Genomic DNA, 19,252 nt, shown 5'->3' on the forward strand with positions numbered 1-19,252 from the left:
CTTCTTGTAGCACACACACTAATGACAATGACTTTTAAAATGACAACCGTTGCCTAGCAACATGTTTTATAAACAAGCAAAATTCAAAAAATGGATAAATCGATATTGCTACGCATGTACAGCCGAGAAATCGAAGATATCTTGGAATAATCATAGTGATGTCGAAAGAAAATAATAACTTACGATTGTTAGGTTCGCCTGTTAATCTTTCTTATAGAAGCAAGAAGAGAGAAGACAAAAGAAACAACAGAAGTCGACCGCGATCAGCGTTGCAAAATTCTTCTGTTCCGGTAATATTCCATTTTTAAAATATTGTTTCTTTTTATAAATTGAAAATTAATGTTCACGGACTACATTGAAATAATCCTCGGAAATAATTGTTTTTGATAAAAATCTAGTTTTTTTATCAAAAATCATCAAGCTGGCTAGACTGATTGTTTATGTTCATAGTATTAATAAAAATATATACAATTTGATATATCCAATTTTCTGTTTCCATGTGTTTGTACAGTACACTTTATTGTTATTAGTTACCCTAGCTATAATTGTGCAGGGACTTTGTCTGTGTGTTAATTTATTTTATAGTTGCATAACACACATATGTGTAAGCAAATAGATAGTTTATACTTTGTTTCATAAAGAGAAAGAACTAGTTCTATAGAAAATTTTGTGACTATTTTATTTATTCCATAATTTTTTCCTGCAGGACAATCAAGAGAGATATAAAAGACCATTTTCCGCTGACACTAAGGACAGAGCACCCTCTACGAGATCGTTTTTCAAAGTATTTAGTGCTGAACTTTTGCAATCATATAACAGTAAGTCGAAAGACATATATATATATATATAAACACTAGCTGTGTACCGCGGTTTTACCCGCAGTGGTCCGCTCCTGTTGGTCTTAGCATGATGATATATTATATAGCCTATAGTTTTCCTTGATAAAGGGGCTATCTAGCACCGAGGAAATTTTTAAATCGGACCAGTAGCTCCCGAGATTAGCGTAGCTTTATAATATTAGTATAGAGAGACTATAGAAGATTTATTTGTTAAAAATAATGTACTTAATGGTTTCTCTACGGTTTCTAAATCTCTATTCTCTTTTATTGCCATTCCTTTATGCTCTTAATTAACTACTATGTAAATGTTATGATCAGTGTGTTTTTATTACTTATCATGAAGATAAAAATGGTCTTATGTTTTTTTCCTATTTACATTTCAGATTCTCCATTAACAGTAAAAGTTCTACCACCAACAGAAGAGTTACTCGGCAGTTCAAAGAACTTTGAAAAGCAAATTACCAAAAAAGACAAAGATATTTGCAGCAACGCTTCAGATTACGGTTCTGAAGACACTTTCATAAGCTTAGGAACTAAGATAAAAGCCAAAGCGCAATTGGGACCAAAGAATAGAAATATTAATTCTAAAAATGCTCTAAAGTATAGGAACAATACAAAGAAAAATCGTAAACCAGTAGATATGAGTGCAAATTCTAAGGATTCTCCAAGGGATCACTATGGCATGGAAGTCACTATAACAGAGAGACCAAGGTCAACGTCACCCACAAGATATAAAGATATGTTTGAACTAAGATCTATGTCACCAACCTTTAAAAATAAACCATATGAATCTTACTTTCTGCCACTGGACAAGAGACCTGCTGAGGGCAACTTGGATCTTGATCCTGCTTTTAAAAGTTGTTCTGTAAATGATGTTGATACTTTTTCTCGCCGACTCTTGCAAACAAGGCAGCAACTGTCGTTAGTTGAAGAAGAATCAACACAAGATTTGGATAGTAATATTTCTCAACATATGCTAAGCTTGCCTCCAGATGATGTAAGACAGGAGACTAATAAGTCTAAGGAAAATGATGTCGATAGAAACTTCACTACTAACTACTTAGAACATTCTAGTACTCATAAAAATGAAGAAACTCGTGATTATATGAATGGATCTCACACATACAGGACATTTTTTAATGAATATCATACAAATATTATTGACAAAGCCAAAATGTCAAGCACAATGATCCCAACAGATGCATCCTCAAAAGATTCTGGTTATCAAGATAGTGGAGCAAAAGATGACAAAACATACAATACACAGACTTATTCCCTACCATCCACATCATTTAATGGTAACTCTAATGCAAATGTACATGAACAACCAAAGAGTTTAGAAAGTACATCTTCTAAAGAGTCAAACTATAAAGACTTTTCAAATGACAAGAATAAAATAGAGCCTTTAAATCACAGCAGATTGCTATATAAGGACTTTTTTCTAAAAAAAGAAGGTCATGTAGCTCTACCACCGCAAAATACACCAAAGAATGATGATGACACACCTGAATCGAGCGAACCAACAAGCTCCAAGATTGATGAGGAAAACACGAATTTGGAGTATCCATCGTACCTTTTGAATAGTTCAACAAAAGCATATACTTCAAAAGTCATTGAAGATTACAAAAAAGAAATAGCAGCTATTAATACTTTGCATGAACTGACTCTAAAAGATATTAAGACAGATGCCGTATCTCCTACTCCACTTAACATAAACGAAATGTTTGAACAATACTCCACTAACTTGTCAGATAATAGGCGAGATGAAGGTGGTAATTCCAGTTCTAATACTTACGACGATTCACAATCGAAAGATAAAAATTCATTTGATCAGAAACAAAAAGATATATCAAAAGTTACAACAAAAGAACTGATTCAAAATTATTTCAAAGTCAAAGGAGATTACAAGCCGGAAAACATGCCAAAGAATATCAAAAAGTTTGATAAGAAATTAAACAACATGCTGTCGAAAAATGAAGAAAATTCTGGTTACAAAAGATTCTGGAATAACAAAAACGCAAATAAAAATACTGACAAAAATTCAACTATCGCAAAAAATGCTGGTCAAAGAAATGTATTCACGATGAAAACTCCGCTAAGTGCTAGGACTGATAACATACAAACAGACAAAGATATAGAATCTTGGATGTCAATGTCGGCTCCTTCGCCAAGAATACTCGAAATAGATACCGAAGTAACTGCAGAACAACTTCCTAGAGCCAAAAGTCCTGTAAAGAGTGAAATTACTCCAATGAGTCAAGTTCAGACAAATAATAATACAGATGTTCCAAAACCAAAGGATCTGAGCTCAAATTCTACTGTAATGGATATTTATTCAATGTTAAAAGAGATTGAGAGTTACGGAGACAATCCGGTCACGTCAGTTGCAGAATCTCAAGTGCAACAAACACAAGTAAAAGAGGAAGAAAGATCTCACACGCCGAAAGATAACTTTATGTAAGTCATTAATGGTCTTACTGTAACTCAAACATTTTATTTATTCAAATGGACTTCTGAGTATCTACAGAAAAGAGCCTTCGTAGTTACTTCTTTAAAATCTGCATATTATTAGAATTTCTTATGTTTTCATATTTTTGTTTTAGTATAATGACGTTTTTATTTATAGTGTGTTTGTTTTTAGGGAGATATTCGAATTCCTGGAAAAAGTTGAGCAGAGCGCTAGTGAAGCTCTTTCAGTTGTTACCAGTTCAGTGCCTCAAAGCGTTCCAAAGTAAGTACTGCACTTATGCTTGAGTGATTTATAAATAATTTTCATAAAAAAATCTATCTAATATCTAATCTAATATCTATCTAATATCTAATATCTAATATTCTAATATTCTAATATATATTATAAAGGCGAAAGTTTGTAAGGATGTATGGATGTATGGATGTTTGTTACTCTTTCACGTAAAAACTACTGAACCGATTACAATGAAATTTAGCACACATATAGAGGGCAACTTGGATTAACACATAGGATAGTTTTTATCCCGGAAATCCCACGGGAACGGGAACTATGCGGGTTTTCCTTTGCAAACGCGGGCGAAGCCGCGGGCGGAAATCTAGTAATAAATATAGCTATGCCTTAAAAATCACACCCATTAATGCCTATTCCTGATCAGTTTTTTTTTACCATCTCTAAATGTTCCAATAAATTATATAACCAAACATTCATTTAGTTTTTTCTTCTCATAAATAAGGCTAATATTAGAAAAGAATTACACGGGATAGAAGGCAGTATCTCCAAGAACCAATGGAAAAGTAAGTTCCGCTTGTTTTAAAATATTTCCTTAATATTGTAACATAATTAGTATTAACATTTTAGGCTCGAATTGCTCCTAAAACTACCTCAAACTGAGCTAGCACAGCGTCTAGTCACAGCTTCATTGCAACTGGAAGAAAGGTCGTGTTGCATCGCTCTGTTGCAAGAGAGTCTTGCTAATCATAAGGAGCAGGTTCGATTCTTTTAGTCTCTTTCTCTTTTTTAGTCTATTTCTTCTGCTCTTGAGTCTTTATAATGATTACTAATAAATAGTAAAAATGCATTTTATGAAGTTGGTATTTTGTACTTCACTCTTTGGTTATCAAGTTGCGTTTCCTAGATTTTTCATATTTTAACGAGTATCTTTTTTCGTAGCTGTTTCAAATAATCTATTTACTATCGTTTACGTCGACATGAAAGGCCATAAAGAAAGTCATCTTTAATTATGTCTATTCTATATTCCATGCCACATCAATAAACTACATATTTATTTTTAATTATGAAGTGAATGTTTCAAAACAATATGTTAATTCATTTCAGATGATAAGCAAAGTCAGTAATCTAGAGAAGCAGTCGCACCGTAACATCGCTAAAGTGAAACAGGAGTGCGAAGAAACTATCAAGAGGCATCAGAATTTTATTGATCAGGTAACACAAGATAATTTCAATAAATATAATAGTTTTAAAAAATTTTTTTGTTTGTAAAGTAGGTTTACGATCGAGATGTTTACGTGATAACGTCTTATTGGTGGCAGCGCTCGAGATGAGACGGGAGATCGGTCCGTCTCTCTCTCGTTATACCTGCGATCGCGCTCGTGAGGTTTTGGTGTGACACAAGTTTCTGAACATGTCACCAGACTAAAACGATTTTAAAAACGTTATCACGTTAAAAACATTATTTAAAATTAAGCTCTCTGTCGACTCGTGCATGTGTAGTAACTAGTAAATGTTGAAAGAACAATTTTTTTTCTTACTTTATATCTAACGAACTTCCTGCGGTGCCTAAAACTTAGCAAAATTGAAATCATATAGCTTTATCCTATCCTACTTCCTACTAATATTATAAATGCGAAAGTTTGTGAGGATGTGTGTGTGTTTGTTACTCTTTCACGCAAATACTACTGAACCGATAACAATGAAATTTAGTACACATATAGAGGATAACTTGGATTAACACATAGGATAGATTTTATACCGGAAATCCCACGGGAACGGGAACAATGCGGATTTCCTTTGAAAACGCGGGCGAAGCCGCGGGCGGAAGTCTAGTATGTTATAATAATATCTCCCTCCAAAATACGTTATCCATTGGTGAAGAGAGAATACAAAACGATGCAGTAGTTTTTGAGTTTATTGCGAACAGACAGCAAGACGCGGTTTGCGACTTTGTTTTATAATATTTATATAGTGATGATCTATGCTACTCTGTATAGTAAAACATAGTCCTTCCCCCATTTCCAATTCATTAACATATTGTAATGAAAAAAAGACGTGTGGCACTCGGGGACTGCCGCGGTAAAGCTATTGCATGCTATGCCTTCAAGCCACACCTCCGAGCCCGTCGGAGTGGGGAGCGTGAGGTTTTTTCGTTACACAATTTCTGGATTCGGTCCCCGCGCTCAAGGCCCGCGATAGAAGCTATGCAATAGCTTAATAACAGTGCTTATAATTACTTCACATAAATTAATGTATAACAAATCATATCTTTCCAGCTGATAAATGACAAGAAAACGCTAAACCATCGTATAGAAGAGTTGGTAGACGAAAGAAGATCACTAGAAGAGAGATGGAAGCGATCTGCTCAAGCTTTGGAAGAGAGATACAAGTTAGAGCTTCGGAATCAACACGACAAGATGGCCGCCGCTCAACAGGTGACAGTTGCTTTAAAAACTATATTTTGAAGTGAAACTTCTTTAGGCGCGTTGAGAGTAAAATTTCATGTTCGCGTCATGGCAATACCGTCACGTCATGGAGTAAGGCTTTCACTTCTGACACGTGTGCTCGGAACATACGCTCTTTTTTAAAGGTTAATTGAAAAATTAAGGTTTTAATGACGATTAAATATTTGTTTACATTAATTTAATTCCGCCTGCTAATCAAAATAATATGACAATCACATTATTGTAATAATAAAATTATGATCAATTAATTGCAGGTAGCCAGACAGCGTTGGGTCCGACAGAAGGCTGAGAAGATTAAGGTAAAACCGGAATATTTTTACTTTATGAATAATAATAATTAATTAATTAACATGTTCCACGTTAAATCTATAGGTACTTGTAATATTATAAAACTGAAGAGTTGGTTTGTTTGTTTGAACGCGCTAATCTCAGGAATTACTGGTCCGATTTGAAAAATTCTTTCGGTGTTAGATAGCCCATTTATCGAGGAAGGTTATAGGCTATATATCATCACGCTACGACCAACAGGAGTGGAGCCACGCGGGTGAAACCGCGCGGAGCAGCTAGTAATTAATAAAATTGTATTTTGTACATTTTTCTTTTTCCAGGAATTAACAGTAAAAGGCCTAGAGGGGGAGCTTCGAGAAATGGCGGAAAGACAACAAAAGGAGATATCCGACTTGAAGATGTTTCACGCGGAACAAATCGGAAAATTGAACGCAAAACGTGCGAGCGAGATGGAAGATCTCAGACGCACGCTCGAGACAGAGAGAGAAGAGGCTTTGGTTAAAGAGAGGCAATTGGCTAGCTCGAGGTTAGGAAATACTGTATATTATGTGTGATATCTATAAACTATAATTATAAGATGTTATAAGTAATAAAATAATTACCAATTTGTATGAACATGGAAAATTGTCGTATAAAAGACGGTGTTAAGTTTTTATAAAAATTAAAAGTACCCAGGTTACCCTCTTAGAGCGTATACGCACTATGCGGGTAGCCGCATTGCGGGTAGCCGTCCGGCTGACCGCAATCACAATTATGTACGTAATATTCATTTCTATGCGCACTGCGATGCGGCTACCGCAGACCGCACAGTGCGCATAGAAATGAATATTACGTACATAATTGTGCTTGCGGTCAGCCGGACGGCTACCCGCAATGCGGTTACCCGCATAATGCGTATACGCTCTTAAACATAGTTTTATAACTAAATATTTCATCCCATTTCTATTTTTTCTGCATAATATCCAAAACATTACAAAATTTGATAAATATTTGCCTATGTCTGCTTTTTCTGTTTTTCTGTGTTTTAACTGCTACATTTAATATTCGTAATGAATTTATGATCAAAATAACAGCAGTTACTGATATAAATCTTTTCTAGGCTAGAAAAACAAATACTAGAACTAGAAGTGTCCTACCAAGAACAACGCACGCGACTCATAGCGGAGATGAGAGCGGAGAACGAGAGAGTTGCGCAAGAGTTGAGTGAGAGAGAGAGAACGCAGAGAGAGGAGTTTGGTAAGAGATTTTTTTTTTTTAATTAAAGATAGCCAGGCATTTGCATCTGCACTGCATCCTACCTGATGGTAAGTAGTGATGCAGTCTATGAATGAGCATGCCTGCCTAGAAAGAGCCTATTCACTTTTACCCTGCCCTTTAAAAGGGCTGATATATGCAATAAATAAATGTTTGAGTTTGAGTTTATTATAAAAAAAATAGTGGGTATCTAAACAAACGAAAGTTATGTTTTGTAAATATACCTAATAAGAATTTTTAACAAACAAACAAAAACCGTTAGAGGTATTGCTTGTTATTATGTATTAAGTAGGTACTTTTCTTTGGACTTTTTCGATAATGTGATTTTTTGTTCTTAAGGAGAGTTATTTTATTCGTATAAAGCGGTTTGGTTTGCAATTATCTTTACTTTTATATTGAACTAGCTGTGCCTCGCGGTTTCACCCGCGTGGCTCCGCTCCTGTTGGTCGTAGCGTGATGATATATAGCCTTCCTCGATAAATGGGCTATCGAACACTGAAATAATTTTTCAAATCGGACCAGTAGTTCCCGAGATTAGCGCGTTCAAACAAACAAACTCTTCAGCTTTATAATATTAGTATAGATTCGGAATGAGCTATTAAAACGCAATCCTTACAATTCAATGTCTATTTCCAATACATTTCATAAATTCTTGAAATTAACTAACTACTATGAGTAAGTATGTTTTGCTATGATCTATAGAAAAATGGCGGACGGAACAAGAACATTTGTTGGAGATGAAGAAAGAAAATGTTGAAGCAGAGATAATGAAAGAGAAGGAAAAGTTGCAGGTATATTAGTTTTACTAGCTGCTCCGCGCGGTTTCACCCCCGTGGCTCCACTCCTGTTGCCCGTAGCGTGATGATATATAGCCTATAACCTTCCTCGATAAATGGGCTATCTAACAACGAAAGAATTTTTCAAATCGGACCAGCAGTTCCCGAGATTAGCGCATTCAAACAAACAAACAAACAAACAAACTCTTCAGCTTTATAATATTAGTATAGATTAAAGAGCAACTATGGAGTTTCTTGTTTCTTTTGGTTCTTCTCCATAGATACTGCTTTCCGAAACGGTGGTAAATGTTAAAAATAAAACGATTCAAAAGGGCTTATATATGCAATAAATAAATGTTTGTGTTTGAGTTTGAGTTTATTAAAAACAAACATTTATTTATTAAAAACAAACAAACGAAAGTTATGTTTTGTAAATACACCTAATAAGAACTTAATTTTTAACAAACAAACAAAAACCGTAAGAATTACAGGAGCCTGACACTCGAAAATGTTATTTATGACAATATTTTTCATATAAATTGAATTTAACATGTGCCGAGTGATATTCCATAAGTTTATATAGTACACAGACATAGTTCGTTACATATTGTGCATGTTATAAAAACGAACTGATAACTCTTTAGATTTATACTCAACTAGCTTCCGCCCACGACTTTGTACGTGCATCCCCGTTTTTCCCCGTTCCCGCAAGAATTTCGGGAAATCCTTTCTTAGCGGATGCCTACGTCCTAACATCTACCTGCATGCCAAATTTCAGCCCGATACGTCCAGTGGTTTGGGCTGTGCGTTGATAGATCACTATATCAGTCACCTTTGAGTTTTATATATTTATATATATATAGACTAGCGGTCCGCCCCGGCTTCGCCCGTGGTACCTACATGTTTAAACTATCCTATCTGTCAAGTTGGATCGAACTGCACATGGTGTACGAATTTTATTATAATCGGTTAAGTGGTTTAGGAGTCCATTGAGGACAAACATTGTGACACGAGATTTATATATATTAAGATAACATACCCAAAATATTCCCTTCAGGAACAAATGAACCAAAAACGCATTGAACTGGAAGAAGAATTCGCGTCATACAAGCAACAGCACGAAGCGGAACAGCAGTTAGCGTTCAAGAAGAGAGTGACGGAGATAGCGGCGCAGCACAAGTGCGAGCGGGACAGGGAGATTGAGCGGGCGATAGAGAGCATGGAGGCTGAGGCGCAGGCGGGGAGGAAGGAGTTGCAGGATGCTTTGAGGTATTTACTTATTATGTAAATAAGGATTTTAGTTAGATTTTACTTAGTAATGTATAAAAAACTTTTAGGTAAATAAAATACGGGTTTGAGAGTTTTTGAAGTGAAAACTTCTTTAGCGGCGTTGAGCACTTTTTCTGTAATGGGTATAAAATCTTAAACTCGCGTCAGGACACGTGACCTGATCGAAAAAGCGTAAGACGGATACCATTCCAAAATATCAAACATGCTCGACGTTAATAATCAAGTTTTCACTTCTGCCGGCACTCCCGGAGTGCAACCCGTCTTTTTTTGGTATAGAGAGAAGGATGTGACATTGAAAATATGGTTTTTTATACAGTACATGAACTACAGTATATTTAATTTTACGTAATTAAATAATGTTCAATGTAAAGAAGGTCACAACTACCTTACCTAACTGGAATATAATTTTCGTGGTCACCTTATAAGTTACAAGAAATTTATTACGTTTTATGTGAATTCAATATAAATATGAAAAGTACGAGATTTAGCCGACGAAAATACTGCTCAATAAAAATATTTTTTAAACAATTTTCTGTATGACAAAAATACATTTTTGATATATTACAGGAGAAACAAGGAACACTATGAGACTGAACTAAAGGAGTTAGCTGAAACTGAACAAGCGACGTTAAAAAGATACCAAGACGCACAGGCCAGGATACGTCTGCAGGATGATAAATGTAATGTTTATGTCGCAGGCAAATTGTATAATCTCGCCGTTTACAAATGCCCGGCATTTTGTAAAATGCTGAGGATTTACTTTTTACAATTTTGAAGTGAAACTTCTTTATCGGGGTTGGACAAAAATTTAGTGTAACATTTTTGCGTTACGCCGTACGCGTGACATTTTTGCGTTACGCCATACTCGTGACTTTTTTAAGGTCATAAAGAAGTTTCACTTCTTACGTGTGTACTCTAGTATACGCATACATTTTTTTTATATACATATCTTTATTTAATACGAGAGTTTGATCATACTTGATCATGTCACTCTCAAAAATAAAATCTAAACATAACAAAACAGATTATTCTAACAGTAAAGCATAATAATTATCTACCGTCTACTTAAACCTAAGAATACAATTTTAATTAATTTTCTTGCTTCATTTGAGGTCGGACAAGCTAAGATCATTTAATACTGCAATATGAATGTTTTCTTGGGTAAGCAAAGTCTCTAATGCTACGGCCACACTACCTTACCGTCTACCGGGCTGTTACCGCAATAATTATGGCATTCTAAATTACTGCATGAACTGGTGTGGTTACACTAGAGTTTACCTAGATATGCCGGTAATTATTGGCATTTACCGCAGCAAAAAAAATATTAGTTAATAATTAATATATAATATGGTTTCTGTAATAATTCATCAAGGATTCTTTCTTTTTAAAAAGGATTTTTTCTTTTTCAAATCATCTATTGTACTTGGAAATGATAAATTTTGTTTGATCCGACGCCACGCATTTGTGTACACTGCGATTTTTATAGTTCTTCTGTTGGGTATCCCCGAGATCCCAAAGAGAAGAATTCCAAGAATTCCAAAAATTAGCGCCATCGAGCGCTTTTTCATTTGACCACTCCATGTCGGTCGATACGTGCGTCGCCGGTGAGCTCATATTGCACACTGGACAAACGGTAGTGTGGCCGCATACGCAATAATTACCGCGGTAATCTTCTTTGATGTGCGAAAGAATACCGCCGCCGGAGCTATTGCCTACCGCCATTTGTCATATTGATTGGCATTGTAGAATTATGGCCATAAGTCGTGGTTACACCTAGGTGTTGTTAAAGTTGTGGCAATAATTATTGGCATATCACGGTAGTGTGGCCGTAGTATAACAGAACAATCTTAGGTTTTTTTTTTTTTTACAAAATTCTACAAAAAGACGGTTGTGAACCGACGGAACCCCATTTCGTGGGGCTCCTATTTCTGTGTAGTTTTAAAAACACGAACCTAACCTAACCCACCCCCTTATCCAAACGAAAAATTTCTGATTACGAATTCTCGACATATTACAAAATGCCGAGCTTTTGTAAACGGCGAAATAATACAATTTGCCTGCGACATTTATACAACGTTGATAAATAATATTAAAAGAATTGATTATATATTTTTTTTAATTTACTCTCAATATCGCAGGTGCGGAGTTGGAAGTGGCTGTAAGTCAACTGGAAACAAGAAATAGGATTTTGACAGAGGTAATTATTAATTGCCATTCGATTATTATTTTATTTTGAAGTATTTTTCACACATCATTTCCTTTACGATTTGAGTGTAAACAGGCGTAGAGCATTCTTTCGTTGTTCTTAGTGCACGTGCGTTCAAAAGGATTCTATGCAATGTTTTAATACTGAACAACACTGAATACGAGTTTTCATTAACACTAAAAGATCACGAAATAATGCTCTTGTTAGTTTCATGTAAATGCACGAGAATTGTCTATTTAAAACTTAAAACTTATGTAAGATTGCAAGACTTCCTTTGCCAGATATCATACGAATTTTTTTCAATATTCAATAATAAAAATAAAAATATAGGTAACCTTAATCAAAAAGTTATCATGATAATTTATTAAAAAAAGTTGTAATATATCAATATTTATTTTTCTATATTAAAAAAAAAATATTATTCACAGAAAAATATCCAACTCGAGGGTCGTGCGGAAGAAATAAAATCAAGCTGCGAAGAAACGTGGCGGGCGAAAGTAGAGAACTTGCAGAAAGAGATCGAAGAGTCGAAGAAGATCCATGAAGAGCAGATGCATCAGTTGTATGCGAAGTTAGTGATTTTGTAGTCTTAGAAATAATGAGTAGTTTGAATGGTTTTTAAATTTGAAATATCTAATGGGAGATATAACAAGTGACATATTCTAGGGTATTCTTTTTTCATGTAGCTAGGAACTACATATATAATACTGAAAAATTCTTATATCATTAATTATCACTACAGTATAAAACAAAGTCGCTTTCTCTGTCCCTATGTCCCTTTGTATGCTTACATCTTTAAAACTACGCAACGGATTTTGATGCGGTTTATTTTACTAGATAAAGTGATTTAAGAGGAACGTTTTAGTACATAATTTATTAGGTTTTAGACAAAGCGGGCGAAGCCGCGGGTAGTAAGCTAGTCTAATATATAAAATTCCCGTGTTACAATGTTAGTTACCATCACAGACATGTATATTAAGTAGACAACGCAAGTACCGCGATCTGTATGAAAACCAAGCGTGTCATATTTTTTGTACTGACCTTGACGCGTTATGACGTCACGAGCGCTTTTTAGTGATGGTAATTTCATTTTACGCTAAATCGATTAGGACGCCACTCGCGCGGCGATTCTAGTATCGTCCTATCCCATCGGAATCAGATCAAACTAGATCTATGTCTAAGAGGTAGTTAAATAAATGAATCGTAATCGATTACTAAATCGATTCAAGACAGAAAAATGATAATTACCATAGACAGAGGAATGATAAAATAAAATTATAAACCTTTTAATATTCTAATAAGTAAACTAATGTGTTTTAGCTTTTTCTTACATATGCCCATTGAGTTACCATGTACTACGTACTAGAGAGGCCATCGAAAGAAAGTAATGAAACTGTCAATCAATCAATCTTTATGTCCCGTTGCATCGATCCATTTTTCTTTTATGTTCGGGTTACTTGGAAAACTAAAAAAACAAACATAGTCTAAGCAATAAGGAGTTTTCTTAAAAAACTCCCAAGATGACACTTTAACTAATGGCGTCCATGTCATAATATTTATTTTTAGTACCTTTGTATTAAAATACTTAAAAGTTCTAGGTCAAGTCGTATTAAATGACAAAAAAAAATCTATGCCTTTTTTTCTGAAAAATTGCTCCTTCAAATTATCATTTTTCTGTTCGATTATAAAATCGATTAGAATCGAGAACTGTTGCATCAAATGAACATCACTAACCACAAAATTGGACAGAAAAATGAGAAGACGCTATTCATTGCTTGTTATCATACGACGCGATCTTTACCGTGCCAAGTAAAAGCCGCAATGTATTCCGAATCATTTCGTATGATTTGGTATCCGTGTTTGTCACGATCGTTTTCCACAGATATTCTTTATTTGATTTTAAAATAAATAGTGCATATTCTGATTAGAAAATTACTTACCGGTGGAAGGAAACATCTATGCTAACTCGGCCACTCACAGCTGTGGAGTTTCTACAGTTTATAACGGCGCAATTCGGCATTTTACTTTATTCAGCTTCACGTCTTTCCTTGGCGAACTGCAAGCGCGGACTGAGTGTAGGCCAGCGTCAAGTAAGTTTCATAAACTTAGTTTGGACACGGGAAGTACATACACTCGCTTAGTCTATCTTGATACATGTCTGTGGTTACCATACTTCTCCAAAACGGCTGAACCGATTCTCATGAAATTTTCTGTGCATATCGAGTAGGTCTGAGAATCGGCCAACATCTATTTTTCATACCCCTAAGTGATAAGAGTAAAGCCGAACAACGTTTGCTGGGACAGCTAGAAATCTATAAATAACTAAACGACAAACGAATTTCAAAATAAGTAATAATAAAAAAAACTTCATATTCTTGACTTAAATTTGATACGCCATGATAGGAATTTTCGATCCCCAATAAATTTACAATAGGTCTGAATAACAAATTCAAAAAAGTTTTTTAATCATAAGACGCCTCAGAATTTATAGTCTACATACTTGATAAGTTGAAAATGGTGTAAAATAGAGATAAGTCTCTTAAAAATACGTGCGATAGCTCATTTGATTCGGAATGACGTCTAGAAAAATCTATTGGAAATGTGTATTAGCACACAAAAAATTTCAAAAGTTATAAACAAATTAAGTTGCAAAAAAAAAGGTACTCTACTATAATTAGCCACATTTCGACGTACCTCACCCTAAATAATCTAAATAACCTATTTACACCTTTTTACTTATAATTATGGGGTTATTTTTCTTACAGAGTCAAAGTAGCAGTAGCACGCAAGGACTCAGCTATACAAGCGCTGACTCGAGAGAACGGGAAGTATCAAGAAAAAGTTACTCTTTTGGAGCAAAAACTGCAACAACAGAGGAAGGACTTTTTGAAGTCCAAATAGATGTAATATTTTGTATTATTTATGCGAAAGAAAAGATTGATATTAATTATTTGGAATAATATAAAGTACCGTTTTTTTACTGATAACTTTAACTATTTGATTAAATAGTTATAAATAAAAGGGGAAGTTGAGGTGAATTAGACTCAATGTAATCGACTGAGATTTTACTCACGTGGTCACTAATAAATTTCAGCTAGTCATTTCTTAACATAAATCAAAGTTCCATCTTCAATAGAATAAATATTTTTTTACGGTTTGTATGAAAATAACAACATGGCTGATTATATAATTGTTTTAAATGTTTGCTAGGTTACCTAAAGCAACTGGTTTGAGCTTTCGCTGTTAATATTTTTATACGAAAGCTCAAACCAGTTAATTAAAAATGTGTGAATTCAAATTTTGATCTCATTATTTAAATAGATATATAATACAATTGCTTACTTGGTTTAAGTATTTATTTATTGCATTTGAAATAGACCATATAAAAGCCAAAAATATGACGTATCGTTTCTAAAATCCTTAATCTAAATCGCAATAAAATTTTATGTATCAAAGAATGTATGAAGCTGCTATTGTTGTAAAATGCTACTACATTTTTTATTATTATATTTTAGTTTCTTTTATAATTATGAAAATTATCCGTCCATGTATTCAGGGTTGTGATTGTTTATTATGAGATAGTGTTCATTTGTGTATGAATTATAATTTAAGTTTTTATTTATTTGTGTGCTGTGTCGATTATGATAAAAGAATAAACTACTTATATTTTTTTTATCTTGATTTAATTTTTTTATTTGACTATCGTAAAGTGAAAATTAAGTTGTAAACAATAAAACAAATACAACTATTGTAGATACTTATAGGAAATATGAAAAGGGTAATAATTAATAAAACAAACACAGAAATAATAAAAATAACATTTTAATAATAAACGAGAATACCACACAGGTAAATTCTTAAAGCCACGTCTCTTTGAATTATATTCTATAACTTAAGACAACTTATATCTATTCTATAATAGTGTGTTACAACTGCTTTGTATAGCACCATAATGTAACAAGTATAAAAATAAACTAAAATATGATACGAAGATTGGTATTCCCTGCTATAAGAAGCTGAATCTCATATAATTATCAAAATAGACGCATATATATTCTGTTGCATCTAATAATTCTATTTTAACTCACTGCAAATGCATGTCGCCTTTATATTATTGTTCCAATAAGAATCTTATTGGATTCTGGTAAACTGTATTTCTTATTCTATATCACAGTTGAATCACCAAGGACGCCACATTTCTGTACTAGAAGTGCCTTGAACTGGAGATTTTGAACTAGTATCTGCTTCAACCTTTTCTTTAGCACTTTCAGTACTCGTTGAACTAGATTGTGCTAAAGATTCTGCAGTGTGGCTTATCACAGTTTTAGGCAAAATCGGTCTCCTTACGGAGGGAATTTCAATAGGAGCTGGTATGCTGGGAGGAATAGTTAACTTTCTCTCTGGGTAAGACGGTATTCTATCTGGAATTCGTTTGAATGCTGAATGCAAATCTTCGCCTTTCTTGTTAGCTACGTCTTCCATAAGATCACGTCTCGGTATAATTGTATGTCTTTCTGGTATAGTTACTGTTTTCTCTGCATCCAAACGTATGAATTTCGAAGGTGGTCCTACAGATTCAGCATGTCGTTTATATTTATGTCGCATCGAATAATCCACTGCGCGTTTCGGCGACGCGTCAATGCCGATTTTGTAATTTTCCACATCAATCACAATAGATAGGGGTTCCATTATCTTCTTATTTCTTAACGCTTCCTGTTTTAATGTTTCGGGCGATATTGTTGTGGAGGAAACTGTCGCTTTCTGTTCAGGGCTTGAGTCTTGATCTGACGCAGAGTGGCTCGGAGGTGTTGGGAAAGGATACTTTTGAACAGGGCGTGGAGGTGTTTCTAATTCTGTGGAGGAATCGCAAGCTGAATCACAAGAAAGAGGGCTAAGTGGTGGGCTCGTTGGTTTGGTTGATTTGACGAAGTGAAAAGCACTGGGTCTTTCGTCATCTAGACGTAATGGATCTGGTACTAAGGGAGCGTATTCTGAGGGGTTTAGTCTTTCGATGCCAGAGATGCAAGAGTTGAGGTGGTTTCCGAGTCGATAGCGAATTCCTGTTGGTACGCTAGCAAGTCTTGAGAGGTATCTGCGAACTTCTACAGCACAGTCGCCGAAGCCGGCCTTGAAGCGGTGCAGAACAGCTGGATCGGCAGCAATTGCAGCGGCTAGTTGTTGCCTCTGCAGTGTTTGCAGGTGCTTGACAGTCATCTCGAGTATGTCGGCCTTTTCTAGTTTAGAATGACGCGCTGGCTGTAATTTAAAAAATAAGTTGTAAGTTACATACTTAAATACTTAGGTAAAACATTGCGAAGATAAGGATAACATTACATAAAAATAATTGTAAGTAAACAATTAATACTGTTTAAGTCAAGATAATTTAAGTTATCTAGAACTTTTTAAAACTTGAAGAAATTTCATTTATGAGAAACAATGAAAAAATACTTACGTCCTTATCCATGGAATCCATTAGAAGATCTTTTAATTCGTTCAGGCAATTGTTGATGCGCGCGCGCCGTTTCTTTTCCATTATGGGCTTATTTGTCTGAAAAAATTAATAAATTTATTAGCACACAATAACTTTTTTTTTCTTCAGTAAATTGTTGTTTTTTTCTTCTATGATACAAAATTTTATAAAAACTATAATAATATATTGTTGTGTTCAAATTTATTTAATCTTACAAAATCTTTTTCCATTACTTTAAGTAGTTTTTTATTTTAATTACTATCACAGATATAACACTAATATCCACTCAATCCACATCGAAAATTGTTAGATATTTTATATTATCGAAACCAAAAATTATTTTTTCCAGGAACACTTAATCAAATCACTTTAAATACTTTTAAATCACAAATTTATAAACACACCTTTCTTAATTCCGCTTTAGACATTCCTTGTGTTGATTCCGAAAAACCATTTTGAGAATCATCGTCTTCACTGTACGGCATTTTATTTACGTATATATTCACAAACACAAAACACACGTCTGCTCCCGACGACGTTCGAACACGTTATGAAATAAAATAGTACACGATTCAGGAGCAGAGTTTAAATTGACCCCTTATCCTTGTTCATCCTGTTTCAAAGTTGTTCCACAGAACTCGTGTTGTCTCTTTCCTCCTTGGGGCTTGAAGCGGTGGGAAATGTGTCGGAATGTTTTGTTTTCGTCCCGTCTCGCTCTAACAAGGGAACCTGTTGTGAATGAAACCGTCGGCGCGGTGATTAGTGGGTGTTATTGTGTAGAGTTCGATTCCAGACCAGTGCAAAAAAAAACATTTTTTTCAATTAATATACTGGAAAAGGTTGTATGAACATAGAGTTTATTAAATATATGATTTAAATTAAAGAGCAAAAATGTATTACTTATAATTGTACAAGTATTAATTATAATTTTAATAATTAAAAAGGTGATTAACAAGTATAATATGAAAATTGTAAACCATAAAATTATACTAAACCCAATTAAAATTAAAAAATCGCAAAGTGAAGCTACATTTTGTTTCCCCCATGTATGGGAATGCGTGATCGCGCGCAACCATAAAGAACCTTATTACGCGGCGAATAAAAGCCAATAAAAAAACTCGGTACTTTGCATTTTGTCACCTTTCCATGAAGTACGATAAAAATGTGTTCCACGATGTTTGTACCGAGTAAAGTTTAATACGATACTTGATGTGTGCAACGTAGCGTGTAAGGTAATGTTTTTTATGCAGTATTACGTTATGGGGTGGCTTTCTCACGCTGTGTGGGAATTCCACAAGGTGTAAGGGTTGCTTCGGTAATTGTTTGTTCACTCGATACTATGATCATTGCATGCCTATACAGTATACACAATAACTGTATTGGACTTGATTTTGTACTGCTAGATGGTACTAGTTTTAAGTTTTGTGTTTTTTGTGAGGATATTTTAATAGTAATTGTTTTATTTAATTATAAATACTTAGGAGGAATTAGTACATGTATCTTTATTTGTATAAATATATTTCTTCTTTGAGTGTGTTTGTCTATGAAGTCCTAAATGGCAGGACCGATTTAAGTGAAATAGTGTAAAAATTTAGTTTGTCTTCAGTTGGATTCGAATATATGTAGTTTAGATTTACAATTCGATCGAAGAAACGGGCATAAATTAATTTTATACTACTAACGAAAATTCTTATTAAAAAAATATAACTATAAATAATTGATATTAAATATGTTTTGAACTTTTCTTCCAAAATTGTAAAGCATTTTTATTAATATATTGGAAATCATATTTAAAACAAGGAAAACGTAGCTCCTTAAAATAACACTATAAAAAAAACTATTCAATTAAAAGTAAACAAATAACAACAAAATACGGTAACATTATCAATAACGGCTATAAACGGGCTAACTAATTACCATTATAAAGTTCCCTGACCGTCCCAGGTGTGACCTTTGTGTCGTA

General features: G+C 34.2%; 2 protein-coding genes across 2 annotated transcripts; one reads left to right on the top strand and one right to left on the bottom strand.

Moving 5' to 3' along the window:
- The first annotated feature begins 34 nt into the window (after window positions 1-34).
- dila (centrosomal protein dilatory) lies at window positions 35-15,444 on the top strand. Its single transcript, XM_089702684.1, has 16 exons — window positions 35-290; window positions 707-818; window positions 1,223-3,296; window positions 3,481-3,570; window positions 4,168-4,297; window positions 4,645-4,752; window positions 5,817-5,975; window positions 6,260-6,304; window positions 6,614-6,819; window positions 7,393-7,529; window positions 8,250-8,338; window positions 9,381-9,592; window positions 10,181-10,293; window positions 11,752-11,810; window positions 12,248-12,390; window positions 14,585-15,444. The coding sequence occupies exons 1-16, from the start codon at window positions 159-161 to the stop codon at window positions 14,718-14,720; spliced, it is 3,945 nt and encodes a 1,314-aa protein (XP_089558810.1). The 5' UTR covers window positions 35-158; the 3' UTR covers window positions 14,721-15,444.
- A 247-nt stretch (window positions 15,445-15,691) lies between these two features.
- LOC149483588 (uncharacterized) lies at window positions 15,692-17,845 on the bottom strand. The gene is made up of 3 exons (XM_089702975.1): window positions 17,694-17,845; window positions 17,272-17,367; window positions 15,692-17,075 (listed from the first exon to the last, which is right to left on the bottom strand). The coding sequence occupies exons 1-3, from the start codon at window positions 17,772-17,774 to the stop codon at window positions 15,999-16,001; spliced, it is 1,254 nt and encodes a 417-aa protein (XP_089559101.1). The 5' UTR covers window positions 17,775-17,845; the 3' UTR covers window positions 15,692-15,998.
- Between the last annotated feature and the right edge of the window lie 1,407 nt (window positions 17,846-19,252).

This window comes from Colias philodice, chromosome 13 (assembly GCF_061535455.1).
Source record: "Colias philodice isolate Cphi_HAF_F1 chromosome 13, ilColPhil1 Martin Lab GWU primary, whole genome shotgun sequence".
Classification (NCBI taxonomy): domain Eukaryota; kingdom Metazoa; phylum Arthropoda; class Insecta; order Lepidoptera; family Pieridae; genus Colias; species Colias philodice.